The 20,451-nt window shown below is 44.7% G+C and overlaps 1 protein-coding gene across 1 annotated transcript in view; it reads right to left on the bottom strand.

Annotated features, from left to right (window-relative positions):
- LOC139227130 (alpha-1,6-mannosylglycoprotein 6-beta-N-acetylglucosaminyltransferase B-like) overlaps nt 1–20,451 on the bottom strand; it is a 987,210-nt gene that overhangs the window by 537,541 nt on the left and 429,218 nt on the right. Inside the window, exon 4 of the mRNA XM_070858195.1 lies at nt 2,001–2,131. Within this exon, the coding sequence (XP_070714296.1) occupies nt 2,001–2,131 (131 nt within the window). The remainder of the gene's footprint in view (nt 1–2,000; nt 2,132–20,451) is intronic.

Genomic DNA, 20,451 nt, shown 5'->3' with positions numbered 1-20,451 from the left:
AGCAGGCTCGAGGGGCCGTATGGCTTTCTCCTGCTCCTATTTCTTATGTAAGCGGCGGGCCAGCCAATTAACATCATTAAGATGTACTTTAAAGGTATTTAAAAATAATTTTACCAGGTACTTACCATTTTTCCCACTTTTTCAGGAGCTTCCCATTGCTCGTGCTTCACGTCAGGTAAGTGTTTAGGTTCTCAATGACTCTTCATTGCTTTGACTAGTTGATAGCTGGAGAAGTGGGACAAAAGCTACCATTTCACAGCTGTTTGCTTTCCAAACTCAGAAGCTGAAGCCTTCAGGATTTGGAAGACACTTTTGAGCTTGAAAATTCTTGACAGATTGCAAGTTCTGGGTTTTCGTGCATGCGCTTCTTGCATGAAAGCACGGAACCTGCGCAGCCCTTAGGGGCGCTTATGCACCTCATACACGCCCTTAGAGGCCTTAAATTACGGCCCACTATTTTACTAATGAACCCAATGTTCACTGCAAAGTTGCACATCCCCATTTGACAATAAGAGTCTGTTACAGTTTGTTTTAACAAGGAACAAGAGAAGCTTGACTGTTAAAATAATATCTCTCAATCAGAAAAAACACAGCTTCAAGCACGAAGATGGTCCCTATCACTCAAATCTCCCAATCTCACGGATGAGTTTTATCAACAAATCATTAACTAGTGAACCACGTGGAGCAATGTGTTATACTGGAGTTGGGAGGGGACAATGAGGAAAACTGCTATTATACGATTGGTCCATTTGAATCTCCATTTCCACTAGCCAAAACTGTATTAGATAATGGAGCCAATCAATTCCACCATCTTGAATAAAACAGACTTAGACAACACTAAGAATGAAAAAAAAGATTAAAAAAAGAAATTACAAAATGAATAAATGTAGGAATAGAAACCATTTTAGAAGCATGAGGAAGGACCATATGATTTATGAATAGAATTAAAGACCATTATAATTGGCTACTCCCAGTATATGAAGTGCCTACAGTTAATATTTCTGGCTTAATATTACTCAATTCTAGAATGCACGACGACAAAACTTAATACAGTCTGTTGGTCTTCATAACATTGACATTTTCAGAAGGTTTCTCACAGAAGCCCAGAACAGTAATTAACTTTTCAGTTCATTCTGATTGTAATTAAGGTCAAGATCTTCCGAGAAAAGCTCTGGGGTATAAATTTGTCTTGCACATTAATGCAAAATGGGCGGAAGCAAATCGGCATCCCGTTTTCTGAGTTTATAAAAGAAAATCGGGCAGAGTGTAAAATGTGCTGTCAATTCACTATTCCCCATTTTGCGCTCTAGCCCAAGATGAATTTATACCCCTCTTGGTGATAATTAATGTCATACTTTCAAATGACTGGGAAATTATAGCTGCTAAATTTTATTTTTACCGATTATGCAGTACAAGTGACTCAAATACTTTGCTTCTAAATCTAATTTGGAGTTCTTGAGGGTGAATTTTCCAAGTATGTATCCATTGAAGCCTCAAGTGAATCCCTGTCTGTTTTGTGTAAGAAGTGTGACAGCTGTTGAAGCAAACTACACCAAATCAATTGAAACTATTCAGGAATGTAAATTGGAAATCAAAAAGAAAATAGATCCTTACTTCAAATATGGATGTAAATTCAATTGACTTTCTCAGCCTTAAAATGGTTTGTGCAGCAAGGATGTGTGATCATGTTAATCTGTTACCTAATTTCCAATTATCTGATCAGATTTCACCTGTTCTTTGTGTTATGTATGCAATAAAGGTTCAAACTGAGTACTGTTTAACTAAGCAAGGTACAACCTTGCTTCTGCTTTATTTGGGCCCAAAGTGCCTGACTCACAAAATGGCTGGCCTTTTATACCAGAGCAGCACCCTGTGCATGCTGCTCAGTGGCCTCCAACAATGATGCCATCTGGTGGCTACAAACAGCATGTACATACATGACCCACTTTGGTTTCCACATAGTCCAAAGTACAATTATGGAGATCTGTAAAATAACGTACCTTTCCCATAGAAAGCAATGTCTCTTCTTGCTGTGAGGCTTGTCTGCAGAAGCTGCTCCACTTTAGTTGTTAGGTTTGAAACATTCTGTGCAATGGCTTGAATCTTCTCCATCAGTCCAGCAGGCTGGAAGCTAAGAAATAAATTCACTTTTGAGCTATTAGCATGACATAATCGACAACAACTTGTATTTATATAGCGCCTTTAATGTAGTAAAACGTCCCAAGTCGGTGCACAGGAGTATTATAGACAAAAAATTTGGCACCGAGCCACATAAGGAGAAATTAGGGCAGGTGGTCAAAAGCTTGGTCAAAGAGGTAAGTCTTAAAGGAGGAAAGAGAGGTAGAGAGTTGGAGAGGTTTAGGTATGGAATTCTAGAACTTAGGCAACAGAATGCATGGCCACCAATAGTTGAGCAGTTCTAATCAGGGATGCTCAAGAGGGCAGAATTAGAGGAGCGCAGATATCTCAGGTGGTTGTGGGGCTGAAGTAGATTACAGAGATAGGGAGGGGTGAGGCCATGAAGAGATTTTAAACAAGGATGAGAATTTTGAAATTGAAGCATTGCTTAACTAGGAGCCAATGTAGGTCAGCAAGCACAGGGGTGATGGGCAAATGGGACTTGGTGCGCATTAGGACACGAGCAGCTGAGTTTTGGATCATCTCTAGTTTACGTAGGGCAGAATGTAGCAGGCCAGCCAGGAGTCTGTTGGAATAGTCAAGTCTAGAGCTAACAACGGCATGGATGAGGGTTTTTAAGCAGTGGATGAGCTAGGGCAAGGGCGGAGATGGGTGATGTTACGGAGGTGCAAATAGGTGGTCTTAGTTATGCTGCGGATATGTGGTTGGAAACTATGACACCAAGGTTGCGAACATTGTGGTTCAGCCTCAGACAGGGAGAGGGATGGAGTCAATGGCTAGGGAACGGAGTTTGTGGCGGGGACCGAAAACAATGGCTTCGGTCTTTCAGTATTTAATTGGAGAAAATTTCTGCTCATCCAGAACTGGATGTCGGACAAACAGTCTGGGAATTTAGAAACTGTGGAGGATTCAAGGGAAGTGGTAGTGAGGTAGAACTGGGTGTCATCAGCGTACATATGTAACCTGACACTGTGTTTTTGGATGATGTCGTCAAAGGGCAACGTGTAGATGAGAAATGGGGGGAGGGGGGACCTGGGATAGATCCTTGGGGGACACCAGAGGTAACAATGTGGGTGTGGGAAGAGAAGCCATTGCAGGTGATTCTCTGGCTACAATTAGATAAATAAGAATGGAACCAGGCGAGTGCAGTCCCACCCAGTTGGACGACAGTGGAGAGGTGATGGAGATAGATGGAGTGGTCAACCATGTCAAAGGCTGCAGACAAGTCAAGAAGGACGAGGAGGGATAGTTTTCCTTTGTCACAGTCACAAAGGATGTCATTTGTGACTTTGATGAGAGCCGTTTCGGTACTGTGGCAGGGACAGAAACCTGATTGGAAGGATTCAAACATGGAGTTGCGGGAATGATGGGCACGGATTTGGGAAGTGACAACACGTTTAAGGACGTTGGAGAAAAAAGGAATGTTGGAGTTAGGGCAGTAGTTTGCAAGAACGGAGGGATCATGGGTGGTTTTTTTGAGGAGAGGGATGTTGACGGCAGATTTGAGGGAGAGGGGAACAGTCGCTGAGGAGAGAGAACCATTAACAATGTCAGCGAACATGGGAGCCAGAAAAGGAAGTTGGGTGGTCAGCAATTGGTGGGAATAGGGTTAATGGAGCAGGAAGTGGGTCTCATGAACAAGATGAGCTCAGAGAGGTCATGAGGGGAGATCAGAGAGAAACTGGAGAAAGATGTGAGTTCAGGGCTAGGGGGGACCTTAGAGGAAGTTTAGCCCGGTGGGCTAGGGGAAAGAAGGGAAGTGGCAGAGGGAGCTGAACGGATGGAGTCAATCTTAGGGACTAAGAAGTCCATGAGCTGCTCACATTTGCTGTCGGAGGTGAGGGTGGAGGAGACAGGGGAGAGGGGTTTAAGAAGACGGTTAGCAGTGGAGAATAGAAGCCGGAGTTTATCTTTGCATTCCAGAATGATTCTGGATATCGCTAAAAAGGAATAAAAATTGTTATTATTAATGAATAAGCTGGGAACACTATATTACTCAGTAATCACTTTAGAACCGTTAATATTCAGTAGAGAAATATACTATTTATCTTGATTTCTGATAAATTTATATCACATCCTTGGGGCTGTAAACCACTGAACACCTTAATGATGCAAGATTGTTAAGATAATAGTCATGAATATTGTATCAACCAGAATAGAACTTTGAATTTAGTTAACAAGGCATATACTTGTCGTTCAAAGATTACTGGCAAAGAAACACCAATCACAAGGAAAAGCAATAAAAAGACCACTTCCAGTCGTGCAGATAATAATAGAAAAAGCTTATCAATGCTGAAACAAGCTTCTCAACATTTTAAGCATCATCTTCATGGTAACTATATCAACTATTATACTCTGATGGTATTGCCAGAAAATACTGCAAATTCAGCACAGACTTACATTAATTAAGATTGTATTCCAAAATCAATGGCCCCAATTTGAACCAGTCTGCCCAGCGGGAATGGGGCGTGTGAGTGGTTAAAATCACGAAATTCAACTTACTGTCCTGGTCCGGCTAGAAACCCAGCTGTCATTTCAACTGCAGAGTTGACTCGAGTCAGAAATGCACCCACCAGAAACAGGCTGGTGCCTCCTGAATAAATTCAAATCGGGGTCCCGTGACGTCATTTGGACCCTGACACAATTTTACCTGGGCGGATCAGTAATGCCACCCAGCAGCAAACCTGCTAAGTAAAGCTTAGCAGCATTAGCTTCACAAACTGACTGATGTGACTGGAAGCTGAATTTAATGGGGCACTCACCTGCAGTCCCTTCGGTCCATTAGAATCTGTATGGCATTGTGAGTAGTGCATTGCCAAGCCAATTATGGGTCCAGCTGAGGCGAGAGCCCTGGGGCAGCATGGACGAGCCCACGCTGCATATATGTGTGCACTAGGCCCGTGCAGCAGGGCTGGTCTCCAGTCGTCTTACCACTGGATAAAGGCCTAGCTCTGTCAAGCCCGTGTAGTGGCTGGTGTGCAATGGCCACCACACTTTAAAAAAAATCCACGCACAGGCATCTTCCACCCTTCAATATGTAGTTCTGGACCTGGAAAATTAGGTCCTTCACCGAAACACCTGTGAACTCATCCCTTTTTGGTGTGGAAGCAAGTCGTCCTCGACACGAGGGACTGCCTAAGAAGAACGGGCTTCCAGTTTGCTTCTTTCTGATTTCTCACCCCCCGCCCCCCCCAGCCACCACTGCCCCATAGCTACCCTGATTAAACACACACTGCTCATCTTATACGCTGACTTTACTTCACTCTTTTAGATGGCTGAGCAGTTGGAGTAAGAGCAGTAGCAGTAGTAGCAGCAGCCTGAAGAGTCAAGGCAAGTAACAGGTGGACCTGTTAGAAGACAGCAGTTGATGGGGGGGCTGCTCGTAGAAAGCCTAACCCAGCCCATAGGGTCGACAGGCCAAGAGTGATTGCTTGGATATTTCTGAGGAGCAATGCCGGAGGAGGCTACGCTTCACCAATCAGTCGCTGATCTATCAGCTTGTTGCAAAAGGATCTTAATTGGCTTACCTCCTCCCATTTGATGCACTGGATTTACCTCCCAGTTATTCCTGATGGCTATGGCTACACACCTCCTTTTCTGAACTCTCTATCCTCTTGAATATAAATTAATTTCCTTCCATTGGGTTGAAACATATTTCTAATATTTCCACCACATCATTAGTTCCCTACTGCCACAGCAGCCTCCAGTTATGTTTCATTTCCAATGCATCTTGCCTTGATATATAAGCATCTTAATTTAGATTTGCCATCTTAACGTCTCCAAGTGTCAGCTTTTTTCCTGGGCTCCTATATATGTGTGTTTCACAGGGTTACTGTGTTAACACCTGCCTGCTGATTACCTGCTACCTTACGATCAATTTCATCCAGTTATTTCTCTGTCCCAATCTCTCCCCGCCAGCCCCACCATGTATCCAGTGCAAAGGGTGCCAAGTGAGAAATAAATGGTACTGGTGGATGCTGTGAAATGAGCAAGAAAGAGGTGAGTGAGTGTCTGTAATGAGAACAAGAAGTGTTCTCGTGTGGCTTGGTGCTGGATTTAATCCAGCTTAAATGATTTATAATTGCTGCCTCAATGTTCCTTTTAAGCTTCTTTGTTCTGATTTGATTACGATGCAGCATGTCTCTCTTGTGCCAGTCATTTTGTTCTGGTAATGATCCCAATTATTTATGGAAGTAGCATTGTTGCTTTGACACCAGCTTGGCAGAAATGTAATCACATATTCATTTTATTATTGAACACCTCTCCTTTTCCAAACATTGGAAGTAGACAAGGGGACTCTATTTTGATCCCCTATCATTAGGGGGAAATTTCCGGGGGCTCATCACTGGTGGGTCGGGTCGGAAAGTGTTTTATTTCCACAACGGGTCAGGACCCCGCTGTCAACCCGCCTTTCCCCAATATCAGGCCTGTCAACACTGAGCAGACCCGACACGCTGCAGCGGGGGAAGCAATTAAAATAATTACTGGCTTGTTTACAACCACTTAACAATGCTTTTTCCCCAGATTTTTGAATATGACAGATCGCCCACCAGTTTCCCACTGTCTGTGAAGCTGAGGTGAGAGGTCACTTGCCTTTGTTTCAGCTGATGAGTTTACAGCTTCAAATGCCAAGTCAAAGCTCCCAGCTGAATGCGAAATCTTCCCTTAGCCACTAGCTTCTCTAAACTGCATTTCCACTACAGATGCACCATGCTGCAAGTCTTTGCACAAGTCTCCATCCAGTCTGACCTTATTACCTCTCCCACCATTGTCGGATGGCTTCAGTCATCGCAACTTCACCTGCCATCTATTTCATCAGCGCTCACTCAGGAAGATCCTGCAAATCCATTGGCAGGATAGGCGCACCAACATCAGTGTTCTCGCTCAGGCCAACATCCCCAGCATCGAAGCATTGACCACGCTCAATCAGCTCCGATGGATGGACCACATCGTCTGCATGCCCGATACAAGACTCCCAAAACAAGCGCTCTGCTCGGAGCTCCGACATGGCAAGAAAGCCCCAGGTGGGCAAAGGAAATGCTTCAAGGATACACTCAAAGCCTCCTTGAAAAAGTGCAACATCCCCACCGACACCTGGGAATCCCTGGCCCAAGACCGCTCAAAGTGGAGGAGAAGCATCCGGGAAGGTGGCAAACATCTCGAGTCTGTTCGCCAGGAGCACGCGGAAGCCAAGCGCAAACAGCAGAAGGAGCGCAAGACAACCCAAGCACCTCACCCACCCGTCCTTTCAACCACTGTCTGCCCCACCTGTGACAGAGGCTAGGTCCTGCACTGGACTCATCAGTCACCTGAGAACTTATTTTTAGTGTGGAAGCAAGTCATCCTTGACTCCAAGGGACTGCCTAAGAAGAGAAGGTTTCATCAGCATCGGTGCACTTTATACTCTCTCACTTTGGTCCTCAGAATACCACCATGATCAGCCCCAACACCAGCATCACTAAACACACCAGCAGCACCAACAACAACACCAACCTTTTTCGCAAACAACTGATGCTGCACAGGGCACAGAGCATCAGCACCTGACCACATTACTGTCTAGGAGGCCAGGGATGGCCTCACCATGGCTAGATTTACTTCACTTGACACTGTACACCCTGTCTGCCACATGATGCGCCAGGTTGGCACCACCTCACACCTACACCATAAATAATGCCCAAGCCATTCCTTTCACACTCATCACATTTGCAGGGGATACTGTTATGTCTCACCATTCACTGCAACTCACTAAGCCACTCCAAAGGTGCACACAAATCTATCCAAGAATGCAAAGTGTTGAAAATAAAGATTTCAATGTTTGACAGCACATTAACAGAAACTTCACATGAACACTGGCTAAAACACCCAAGTGCCTACCCTTGTCTCGTTATTTGGTATGATTGGACTAGAAGGAAGGTAAGTGTGAGGGGTGGCTAGTGAGATGGGGAAGTGATAATGTAAATAGAGAAGAATGGGTGGAAGTGCAAGGTAAGTTGGTGTGAGTAAGGAAGTGCAGGAGTAATGTAAGGAATGCAGAGTGATGGGGATGTGATGAGTGGCACTGCTGGATGAGGTTGAGTGTGGCTTTCCAGTAATGTTTTGTGATCCACTGAGATCATTGAAAGGTTTGCGCCACTGCAGCCAGCTCCTCCTGACCACATCCCTGCTTGTGCCCTCCTGTGCAATGTGCAACCAGACTGCATTGATGTCCTGGGGAGGTCTCTTCCACCCTTTGGAAGGGAAGAGAACCTCCCTGTATGCTGTGACTCCCTCCATAAGCATCTGGAGGGAGTCATGGGCATGCCTGGGTGCAGCTGTGCACCTCTGTGCAGTCTTGTCAGTGTATGCAGCACCTCAATGCTGTAGAACACTAACAATTTTGGTCTCCTGATCTAAGAAGGGATATATTTGCATTGGAGGCAGTTCAGGCAAGATTCACGAGGTTAATTCCTGAGATGAAGGGAGTTATCTTATGAAGAAAGGTTAAGCAGGTTGGGCCTATACTCATTGGAGTTTACAAGAATGAGAGGTGATCTTATGAAAATGTATAAGATTCTGAGGGGGCTTGACAGGGTAGATGTAGAGAGAATGTTTCCCCTCGGGGGGGAATCTAAAACTAGGGGTCATAGTTTCAGAATAACAGGTCGCCCATTTAAAATGGAAATGAGGAGGAATTTCTTCTCTCAGAGGGTTGTGAATCTTTGGAATTCTCTGCCCTAGATAGCTGTGGAGGCTGGGTCATTGAATATATTTAAGATGGAGATAGATTTTTGAATAATAAGGGAGTCAAGGGTTTTGGGGAGCGGGCAGGGAAGTGGAGTTGAGGCCAAGATCCGATCAGCCATTATCTTATTGAATGGCGGAGCAGGCTCGAGAGGCCCAATGGCCTACTCCCGCTCCTATTTCTTATGTTCTTATTACCTTGGTTTCCCTGGACACTAGTCACTATATTTTCACAACCTTGTCCCTGGTTACATTAGTCTCCAGTTCCATTTCCTGAAGGTTGATTCTCAATGTCCTATTCTTGCCTGGACATCTCACTGACCCGTAATCACTCATTTACCAAATCTATTCCTGTCCACTTATCCTCAAAATACTATTGTCTGCCCTTGTAAGTTTTATACCATGCTCTCTGTAGGAGAGTGAGGAAAATACCGACAGATTGTATGTAAAACTCGCTTATAAATGATGGGAAATGGCCGTATAACATAAAATAAAACTTTAGATTTTGAGGGAACATAAAGATCTTTTAAAGAATGCCACAGGCTGAAAAGGCGAGGACAAGGTCAAACCTGTAGATACAAACACATTCCAAGAAGCTGAAAGTAGTTCCATATGCTATAGAGGGTGAAAAGATCACAGGCCACTTAGCAGGCAATCCGATAAGGGTTAACAAATGCTTTGACTGAATTTCCTTCTTTGTATCTATTCTCCCATTTGTGTTATCTGTGGCAGTTAGATAACTTTTCTTTTGCCACTGGCAGTGTTTTCTGTCACTGTCATTTCTAGGATTAGTTGGAGGCCAGCCTACTTGAAATCTGTATAATAATATGTGAACCCTTTGGGTTTTTGAAGTTCCTGTCTTAGGTGGCTGAGACTAAGAGCTTTCCCGGCATATGTTGGAATAAAGATCGTTTCAAACCTATCTCTGGAGTCTGTCATCAATTGGGCGTCGATCCTCTATTTCAGTGGGTCCGCACGGAAGAGAGGAAGATTTTTCCACAACACTCTCCAAGGCCATAACCCTAGTAATGTATCTACTTCAGTAATTTGTTCTAGTTTGAACATAATGGGGCACACAATGTGATATTTACCACTTTTCAGAGTGGACAGGAGAAAGTTGTGGGCACCCCAAGTCATTTCTGGTGTGTAATACTGTGATCAAAGGGTTATTGACACTCCATTCGCATCACGCACAAGGTTGCAAGCTTTGGTTCATTGAAGGCTTGTGGAAACTGACTTATTGACTGGAGCACTACCACATTATTGGATTGGAAAAATGTCATATTGCTTGTACATGATCGCTAAGGGTGAAAATGTTGCATGACAATTGCAACTTCTTTCCCTGCCTGGAATAATGAAAGTATGTGTCCAATGTAGCGCTAAGCCATAGTGACCTGGAATATCCCAGGTTCAATTCCCAACTTGTGCTGAATTAGCTAACCTCAGGCAGGGTGACTGTAAGGGTACTGCAATTGGCACTACAAAGCATGTGGGTTAGAGAGGATAGGAAATCAGCTAGACCGTTCACCATTAATTAATACCTAGTGGCCCTATTTGGAAAATACATGTGTGTAACAATTGAGTGAGGGAAAGATTATGTCTCATTGTGATTCTGCCCCCAACCTGTTTACATAATTTTTAAGACACTGTTTACACTGACACGTGAAGATTGGCCACTTCTGGAAGGTATCAAATGGTTGCCATATTCAAGCAAGATTTGGTGCCTTCGGGAATGGGAGGGAGAGAAAAAAGTAAAGACAAGGGGAATGATTTACAACAGCCACCTTCCCACCATCTGACAAACAGATGGTTGGTAATGCAAAACCTGTGGGAGGGGCGGCACTTCCACTGTTGCTTGGATGCCAAAGACGGGCCCAGTAAATTGGCATACAGCATGCCCACCCAAAGAGACGAGTGGTTGCTTACGTATGCAAATCAGAGTCTTACATCAGGTGTAGGACTCTGTTTGCAATTTGCAGGTCAATTGGGCAGAGAATGCACCACACATACTCCACCCATTTTTACATGGTAGTGAACAGTCTTAAAGGGACCATTGGTGGTCACTCCAGAAAGAGGATTATTCTTGTAGGGCCAGGAGTAGTAGTAAAGCTCCTCTTGCCCCCCTCACCCCCAACCCCCACTCCCCCAAATACAGCGGCCCATTGCCGGCTATTGGGTAGGATCCCCCCCCAGCTCGGTGCACCTCCCCATTCTAGGTTCGGCTCATGCTTGGAGCCGTCAAACTTCCCGCCCACTGGTGCGGAAAGCTGCCTGCTAGCCCTCATTGAGAGACCGCCTGGTCTGAATTATGCTGATGAGGCCCGAACCTGGAAGGGCTTGGATCTCCCGACACTGGAGCAGCCGGCGTGACTGCTCCACCAACTTTATGCCCATTTTGAACAAATGTTAAATAAATCACCCTCAATACTTCTTTAAAACATGATCAACCTGGTATCAGTACTCGCCTCATGCTACCCTTTACAATGAGAAAGATGTGTGATGGAAAATGCTGACATCCAGCCTGACAAATCCTTTAATTTGGTTTACAGATAAACATGGTTAAATGCCACATTATATCTTCTGGCTGTGATCTGTTTCAGGTTTATTGGCTGTGTCACAGAACATGCAGTACCTAGCTGCTTCGCAGTTAGATGAATTACCCCACATTAGCTGAATGCTTAAGGGCTAAACTGTTATCACTGACTAAAACTCAATGTCCTACCAAGGACTTATTAGAATGTGACTGACAGCAAACCTGCTGATAATCACGGCACACAAATTCTGAAGCTGTCACGTTTATTGCCACTATTAAAATTGGGTTGCCATGGGAACAGTGATCAGACATTCCTGATGGTTATCATTTAGCAGAGATCTGTAAATTATATTTTGTATGGGACTGAAAACAGCTTTAATGAGACTTCTGTGATACCCTGATATAATTATCAACTTTTATTCTTTATTTTTTCAACATTTATATGCTCTTCTTCTGAGATATTACTTATTGTCCTCTTTGTGCTCAATCAAGCTTTTTACAGCAATAGTCAAAATTAAGCTGACTGATCTAAATTGATCAACAATTTGCCCCTCTCAACCACGTAAACTCAGAGCAGTTAATGCGCACTCTAACCACATCCCCCCCTCCAAAATCACATCTGTCTGGTAATGTTATTAGGGCCAAGTGAGTTTTTTTTTTATTCATTCAAAGGATGTGGGCATCGCTGGCAAGGTCAGCATTTATTGCCCATCCCTAATTGCCCTTGAGAAGATGATGGCGAGCCGCCTTCTTGAACCGCTGCAGTCCGTGTGGTGAAGGTACTCCCACAGTGCTGTGAGGGAGGGAGTTCTAGGATTTTGATCCAGCGACGATGAAGGAAGGGCGATATATTTCCAAGTCAACATGGTGTGTGACTTGGAGGAGAATGTGGAGGTGATGGTGTTCCCATGCGCCTGCTGCCCTTATCCTTCGAGTTCATCTGAGTATGGAAATTGTATGGCGAGCCATAAATGCTCAAGAAATGAACAATTCATGTTCAAACAGAGACAATATAATATTGTTTTAAAATCAAGACTTTGTTAAAATAATACTGTTGAACAATGCACTGTTAGAACATTGCATCATTATTTGTTTGTTGATTGTATCACACAACTCTATTACTCCTGTCCAAAACTTTTCAGTGCACTGCACCAGGTAAAGATTTGGTAGTTTTGTCGTTTATTGGTTACATCTTTACGTTTCAATCATCATTTTCTTTGTTGACTCATCAGTAATTCTCCATTTGACTGCGGCAATAATCAAAATATATTCAAACTATTTCAGCTTCAAAGTAAATCAGAAGTTATTAAGCAATTTCTTTGCTAATCAATTAAACTCGGAAGAAGAAATATTAAAATAATGATATTTTACTATTTTTGGTAATCAAGTACTTAAGTAATTGTTATAATGCAATGCAGCTCGAGGCCGGATAAAAAGCCCCCATGGGCTGGATTTGGCCCATGAGCAGTACTTTGCCCACTCCTGTTCTAGGTGGTAGAGGTCGTGGGTTTGGGAGGTGCTGCCGAAGAAGCTTTGGCGAGTTGCTGCAGTGCATCTTGTAGATGGTACACACTGCAGCCACGGTACACCGGTGAGGGAAGGAGTGAATGTTTAAGGTGGTGGATAGGGTGCCAATCAAGTGGGCTGCTTTGTCCTTGATGGTGTTGAGCTTCTTGAGTGTTGTTGGAACTGCACTCATCCAGGCAAGTGGAGAGTATGCCATCACATTCCTGACTTGTGCCTTGTAGATGGTGGAAAGGCTTTGGGGAGTCAGGAGGTGAGACTCTCGCCGCAGAATTCCCAGCTTCTGACCTGCTCTTGTTTCCACAGTATTTATGTGGCTGGACCAGTTCAGTTTCTGATCAATGGTGACCCCCCCCAGGATGTTGACGGTGGGGGATTCAGCGATGGTAATGCCGTTGAATGTCAAGGGGCAGTGGTTAGACTCTCGCTTGTTGGAGATAGTCATTGCCTGGCACTTGTGTGGCGTAATTGTTACTTGCCACTTATCAGCCCAAGCCTGAATGTCAACCAAAGTCTTGCTGCTGGCAGGCCTGGACTGCTCCATTATCTGAGGAGTTGTGGATGGAACTGAACACTGTGCAGTCATCAGCGAACATCCCCACTTCTGACCTTATGATGGAGTGAAGGTCATTGATTGAAGCAGCTGAAGGTGGTTAGGACTAGGACACTGCCCTGAGGAACTCCTGCAGCGATGTCCTGGGGCTGGGATGATTGACTTCCAACCACCACAACCATCTGCCTAGTGCTAGATATGACTCCAGCCAAAGGAGAGTTTTTCCCCTGATTCCCATTGACTTCAGTTTTACTAGTACTCATTGATGCCACACTCGGTCATATGCTGCCTTGGTGTCAAGGGCAGTCACTCTCACCTCACCTCTGGAATTTAGCTCTTTTGTCCATGTTTGGATCAAGGCTGTAATGCGATCTGGAGCTGAGTGGTCCTGGTGGAACCCAAACTGAGCATCAGTAAGCAGGTTATTGGTGAGTAAATACCGCTTGATAGCACTGTTAACGACACCGTTCATCACTTTGCTGATGATTGAGAGCAGACTGATGGGGTGATAATTGGTTGGATTGGATTTGTCCTGCTTTTTGTGGGCAGGACATACCTGGGCAGTTTTCCACATTGTCGGATAGATTCCAGTGTTGTAGCAGTACTGGAAAATCATGGCTTATTCTGGAGCAAAAGTCTTCAGCACAACAGCCGGAATGTTGTCGGGGCTCATAGGCTTTTCTGTACCCAGTGTGCTTAGCTGTTTGTTGATATCATGTGGAGTGAATTGGCTGAAGACTGGCTTCTGTGATGATGGAGACCTCAGGAGGAGGCCAAGAAAGATCATCCACTCGGCACTCCTGGCTGAAGATAGTTGTAAATGCTTCGCCTTGTGTTTGAATTACTCTTGCACCAGTAGAGTAGATGTGCCATCAGCAGGCATCTTGCCAAGAAACTTCATTTGCAAGATTTTCAGGTTTCATGAAAGAATGATGAAATACAATCTCCAAAACACTGGTAAAAACAACAGGAAATCCCATCCAATAAAAATGCAATTTGATGTTTTTCATAAACCAATGTGACTGATTAATAAATGATTTGGATTGGGAATGCAATCTCCAAAATACTACTAAAAATTTCAAGAGCCCCATGTAATAAAACTGAATTCTATTTATTCAGTCGCTGATTTGATCAGGTGACGATTGTGTAACTGTGGTGCATGTGTATGTAGGTGCAATTTTCTTAAATTGATAATAGGAAAAGAGTTGCTGGGAAGAATGTCGGATTTTGTGGTGAGGCAGAGGAAGGGACGTATACATGAGACGCCAACAGCTTAAAGGGGAAAAATTTGGGTCGTTTGCGCCTCCCAATAGCGTCTCCGTGGGTCGCAAATGACCTTTCACCTGAGCATGGTGCCGCGACCGACACCCGCAAAATTCCGTGGGAGTTTAGCGGTGGCGGTAGCCGCTAGTGCCACGCTCCTTCCCGTAGCGCCCCGGGCCACTGCACCAGTGACGATATCATTAACGTGCACAGCAACCCGTTTTCGCCCCAGAGCAAGAATTCGGTAGTGCCCCGCGAGGCTGTAGGCTGCTCATGGGGCGAAAATAAACGCGAAGGCGAGGCAGTTAAGTTTTTTTAAATGGTCGCTGCCTTCTTGATTATATATCGTGGGTTCTGTGCCGCGATCTTGCAGCCCAGCACTCCGCATGTGTGTCGGGCTGCTGCCAAGGCACCCCTCTCTCTGGTGGTCCAGCGATGGCCCCGATACCTGCCTGCAGAGTTGGCAGCTTGGAAGGAGAGGGCCCGGTCTACCCGCCAGCGCTACACATCCCACCGCGTAACGCTGGAAACTTTGTATCTCTTTGCGCCCCAGTCCCACCCCCGAGAGGAACTGCAGCATGAGATTTTGCACTGCAGTTCCTCTCGAGGGCGGTAAGCCCAATATAGCTCGTAGGGCGGGACGTCCCCACCTGGCGCAGGAATTCCCGCATCATGGCTGTTACCACCCCAAATTTCGTCTCGTAAGAATTTGAAGTTGCGTTTATATTTTCTTTTGTTGCCATGTGTTGTGTATTGCCCAGTATTGAAGCACTGACCACACTCGATCAGCTTCGCTGGGCAGGCCACATAGTTCGCATGCCAGATACAAGACTCCCTAAGCAAATGATTTATGCAGAGCTCCTTCATGGTAAACGAGTCAAAGGTGGGCAGCAGAAGCATTGCAAGGACACCCTCAAAGCCTCCCTGGTAAAGTGCGACATCACCACTGACACCCGGGAGACCCTGGCCAAAGACCGTGCGAGGTGGAGAAAGTGCATCCGGGAGAGCGTTGAGTTCTTCGAGTCTCAACGCAAAGAGCGTGAAGATGTCAGGCACGCAGCAAACCAGCCCCACCCACCCCTTCCCTCGACAAATGTCTGCCCCACCTGTGACAGAGTCTGTGGCTCCCATATTGGACTGTTTAGCCACCAGAGAACTCACTTTGGGAGTGGAAGCAAGTCTTCCTCGATTCCGAGGGACTGCCTCTAATGATGATGATATTTGGCAAAGGCAGATAGTGTAACTCTGAGAAGCCTAAAACATTGTGTTTGTGCGTGTGTGCGCGCTAGGCAACAGCAAGCAAAATATTGCGGATGCTGGAACCTGAAATAAGAACAGGAAATGCTGGAAACAGAATTAACATTTCAGGTCGATGATCCTTCGTCAGAACGTTAACCCTATTTTTCTCTCCACAGATGCTGCCTGACACACTGAGATTTCCAGCATTTAATGTTTTGTGATATGTTGTGTGGTATAGCAAAAAACAGGAGAACTTAGATTAAACGGAAGAGTTTCTGTCAGTTAAAGAAAAATTAAGTTGAAAAGGAGTGCTGAACCAACCTATTTTGGAAAACAGAATGGCTCAGGGGAGTTTCGATAATTGATTGCTCCAGGCCAAAGACTCCTGCCTGTGTGAAGCACCAGTAAACAGGGAAAGGTGACCTTACCTCAGTGGAGGCGAGAAGCTTCACTCAATTGGAATAAATCAAAACAGGACTTAAGTTGAAAATTATACAACCAATTCATGTCTATAGCTAAGCAATAGTGAAGGATTGAGGTCAAATGGAGAGCAAAAGATGGCGCAAGTGTTATTTTGCTGAAAACAAATCGTCTGATACTCAATTTAAAACTATAAAAGTAAAACAAAGAGCAAAATTCAAGGCAGCTATTTATAAGAAGATTCATTTTCCAACTGATGCATTATTTTCTTTTCTTGGATTACCTTTATTTTTTTTTCAATGCAACACAGATAGGATTCTTTGCCAGCTAGATGACTAGATAAATGACTAGAACAGGGCTGTACTCATCAAGACCTTATTAATGTGCTGGAATGCACACTGAGCTGCGATGCATGAAATCAGTGAGTGTGTTGGGATTGACTTTTCTGAGGTTAAGTCACACTGTTGGCAAAGAGCTGAGGGACCGTTTCTGTGCATCTGATCCATGCTACACAGGTGGGGGAATACTTGACGCTAGTATTGGATCTAAAAAGTGTGTGGGGGCGAGTGGGGGGGGGAGGGGCGGGGGGGTGGTGGTGAGAAAGGTACTGAGAACCCTCACTTTAATGAATATAAATTCTCCAAAAATAAATTCGAGTTACAAACATTGACCTGTTATTAGCAACCATTCTGTGGTTCTACAAAGATTTGGATCAGTTTGTCTTAGTTAATTTTAGAGTTAACCACATCAAAAAATAGATTTGAACCATTTTCTCCAATTTGGTTCAGAGACAGGTTTGCCCTTCCTTAATAACTTATTGGAAAAAATGACATACATGCAGAAGAGGGGTGAGTGAATGTCTCAAATGTTATTTTCAAATGCTACTATTGCCTTCCATGGATCCACTGAAACAAAGTGATGGAGATTTGACTTTGATTATATTAAATCTGTGTTCGCCAAAAAGGCCAAAGTGAAAGTTCAGCACGATTTTAATTAGTTCTAGCAGTTTAATCACTCGAAGGGATCCAGTATCACATATCATTTACCATTTGACTGAATAATTGGCTTGGTAAGCTAATTAGGAAGTCATCACACTTGCACAATGTCAATATAGTAATTGAGTTTGGATGTTCCTGCACAAGTATTGTATTAATCAACACTGAAATTCAGCAACACAAATACAAGTTTTTATATTAAAGCATCACCATAGGTTCAAGAGGCCTCAGGACCAAAATTTCCCTCCGCCCCAAACGGGTTGCAAATTTTGAAATAAATGATAATTCCCCGCCCCAATCCATGGGGCAGAGAATAGAGGAAAATTGGCCTGTTGAAATTTTGTTATTTGTCCGGGTGGTATTTTGGTTGGGAGCAGGGCGGAAGGCGGGCAGTGTCATCAGCGCCACGCTGACATGTAGCAACATTCCTCCCCTTCAGTTAAAGGGGAAGGCCGCTGCGAGCTCTGCAGCCATTTGAGTGGTGCCCACTGGGCCACCAGGGAGAGTTTTGGCCAGGCCAGCGGTCCGGTACCCAAGAGGGGTTGCCGAGCTGCCTGTTGGTGGCCCGGCCGAACCCATGGCTGCCATTGTTGGCCCGACTTCAGAGTCAGCCGACAATTAAAATAAAATGGTAGTCACGGTGGCGCGCCCTCCCCTTTAAAGGTGGACGTGCCACCCAGCGACTGGCAGCTTCCCGTCGGGAAAATCTGTCGGGGGCACCGACTGGCTGCCGCTCCGCTCCCGCGGGGCAATTACCCACGTGGGGTGGAAAGAGGTCGGCATCGGGCGGTAAGGAGTCAGCGCGTGCCCAATGAGGCGGGAACACCGGCGGGCCAGAGACCCGATTCCGCCGCTCCCGGCCTGGGGGCAATTTCTGATGGGTCGGTCCATCCACCTGCCCCTGGTCGGAAAGGCCTTACTTCCCCATTACCACCTATTCGAGGCGGTAATGGTCCTTAAGGAGGCGGGCAATTTCGGCCCTTAATATGAAACTAACAAAAGGCATATCATTTTGTCAGAATTGGCTCTGGCAAAATCCGTAACTTATCTTGTTAGGGAACTGGCAAAAGTGATGAGACTTGAGAGAATAACATTAACTCAGCTGCCTTGTCATAATTTGGAACTGTTCTAATCATAAAACTATTGCATTTCTATTCCCACATACTATGTTAAAGAATTCTTCTTCTATACAAATCTTGGACGTGAAAAAATTGGCTTAACTTGTTTTAAAATACAATAAAATGGTGTTTGAGAGAACATTGAAAGAGTCGTGAGATCCTTGGTAATTACAAACCTTATGGACATACAAATCCCATAGTGAAACCTCATACACCATATAATGAAATACATACTTTGCATCTTAAAATACATAAGCTACATCAGGATGTGGGTAATAGCTAATGAAATCTACACCTTGGGAATTGTGAATACACTTTATACAGTGATATCAGTAATCCTGATAGTATGATATTGTGAGTAGAATTACTGGAGGAGAGCTACATGAAGCATGCATATTCTTTGCGATTGAAAGGGAATTTTGGCCACATTTTTAATAAAAAAATTTTATGTTTTAATGTATTTGTACAGAAGTCTGGCTGTCAATTTAAATGTGTGCTGCTGCTAGCTTCATTTGCAGGCATCGACCGTTTCAAAGGATAGGTGCTTTAGCTTCAAAACTGTTAGAGGTTTCCCTCAGCAGAAAACAATCTTTGTATTTGATATCCTGTGGATCTGTGAAAAATATAGGTTTCATTGACAGCTCTATTAGAGTTGTTTTAGATTATTTTCTTCAGGATACCTTCAAAAGAATTTGGAGCTAGATCCTGGGCTGTATTGCACCGTCAGCAGTTGGTCTGAAGCCGTGAGGGATATGTGCAAATCAAAGACTTTGTGCTAGTGAACACTAAGACACAAGGGGCCATGTTTCAAGGGTCAGTTTTATGTTAAGTGTTAGAGCTGGAGAAACACCTATGTAGTTTTTAATATTCTGAGGAAAATTAAACCGTTTAAGGGCTAGAAATTCGGTTCTCAGCGATAACGGTACTTTTTCACCAAAATTACTGTCATCGCTTCGCTATTAATATGTCCTTACTATACAGTATAAATGCACATGAAGCCCATACTTGAGAGACCTGTGACCAGTTAGCTTTATTACCAAGACCACAAGAGGCAGAGGTGGGTGGAGCTTCCCCTTTTATACCTGAAAGTCCAGGTTAGGAGCGTCTCCCACAAGTTCACCCCCTTGTGGTCAATGTTCTCAAGGTGCACAACTTAGGTCAGCCTTATACATGAGTTACAATGATAGTTGAATACATGACATCACCTCCCCCCCAAAGTCTTATTGGGATCACAGGTTAAGTCTCTCTGGTGGTTTACGCTCCCTTGTAGAGCGCCTGAGTTGGGGCTCCGGTTGTTGGGCGCTGGCCTGAGTGTCTGCTGTTTGTGGTGCCTCAGGCCTGTCCCGACTGCCCACAGTGACTGGGCTCTCCTCGACTTGGTTCTGATATTCGGTCACCTGTGGTGGAGAAACTCTACGTCTTGTTCTTCCTCTGCTTCTTCTATGGGGTTGCTGAACCTCCTTTTAGTTTGATCCACGTGTTTGCGGCAGATTTGTCCATTGGTAAGTTTAACTACCAAAACTCTATTCCCCTCTTTGGCAATCACAGTGCCTGCAAGCCATTTGGGCCCTGCAGCGTAATTAAGGTCAAAAACAGGGTCATTGACATCAATACATCGCGCCCTCGCATTCCAGTCATGGTAGTCACATTGTGACTGACGCCTGCTCTCAACAATTTCTTTCATAGTAGGGTGTATAAGGAATAACCTGGTTTTAAGAGTCCTTTTCATTAGCAGCCCTGTGAACGAGTGTGGTCGGGATCTATTGGCCAACAGGAGGCGTGATAAGCGGCTTTGTAGGGAACCCCCTTGGATTCTGAGCATCCCCTGTTTGATTATCTGCACTGCTCGTTCTGCCTGGCCGTTTGAGGCCGGCTTGAACGGTGCCGTTCTAACATGGTTGATTCCATTGCCTGCCATGAAGTCCTGGAATTCAGTGCTTGTGAAGC

The sequence above is a fragment of the Pristiophorus japonicus genome, chromosome 16 (assembly GCF_044704955.1).
Source record: "Pristiophorus japonicus isolate sPriJap1 chromosome 16, sPriJap1.hap1, whole genome shotgun sequence".
Classification (NCBI taxonomy): Eukaryota; Metazoa; Chordata; class Chondrichthyes; family Pristiophoridae; genus Pristiophorus; species Pristiophorus japonicus.
Note: the sequence above shows the minus strand (reverse complement) of the source record. Positions and strands in the feature narration are given on the sequence as shown.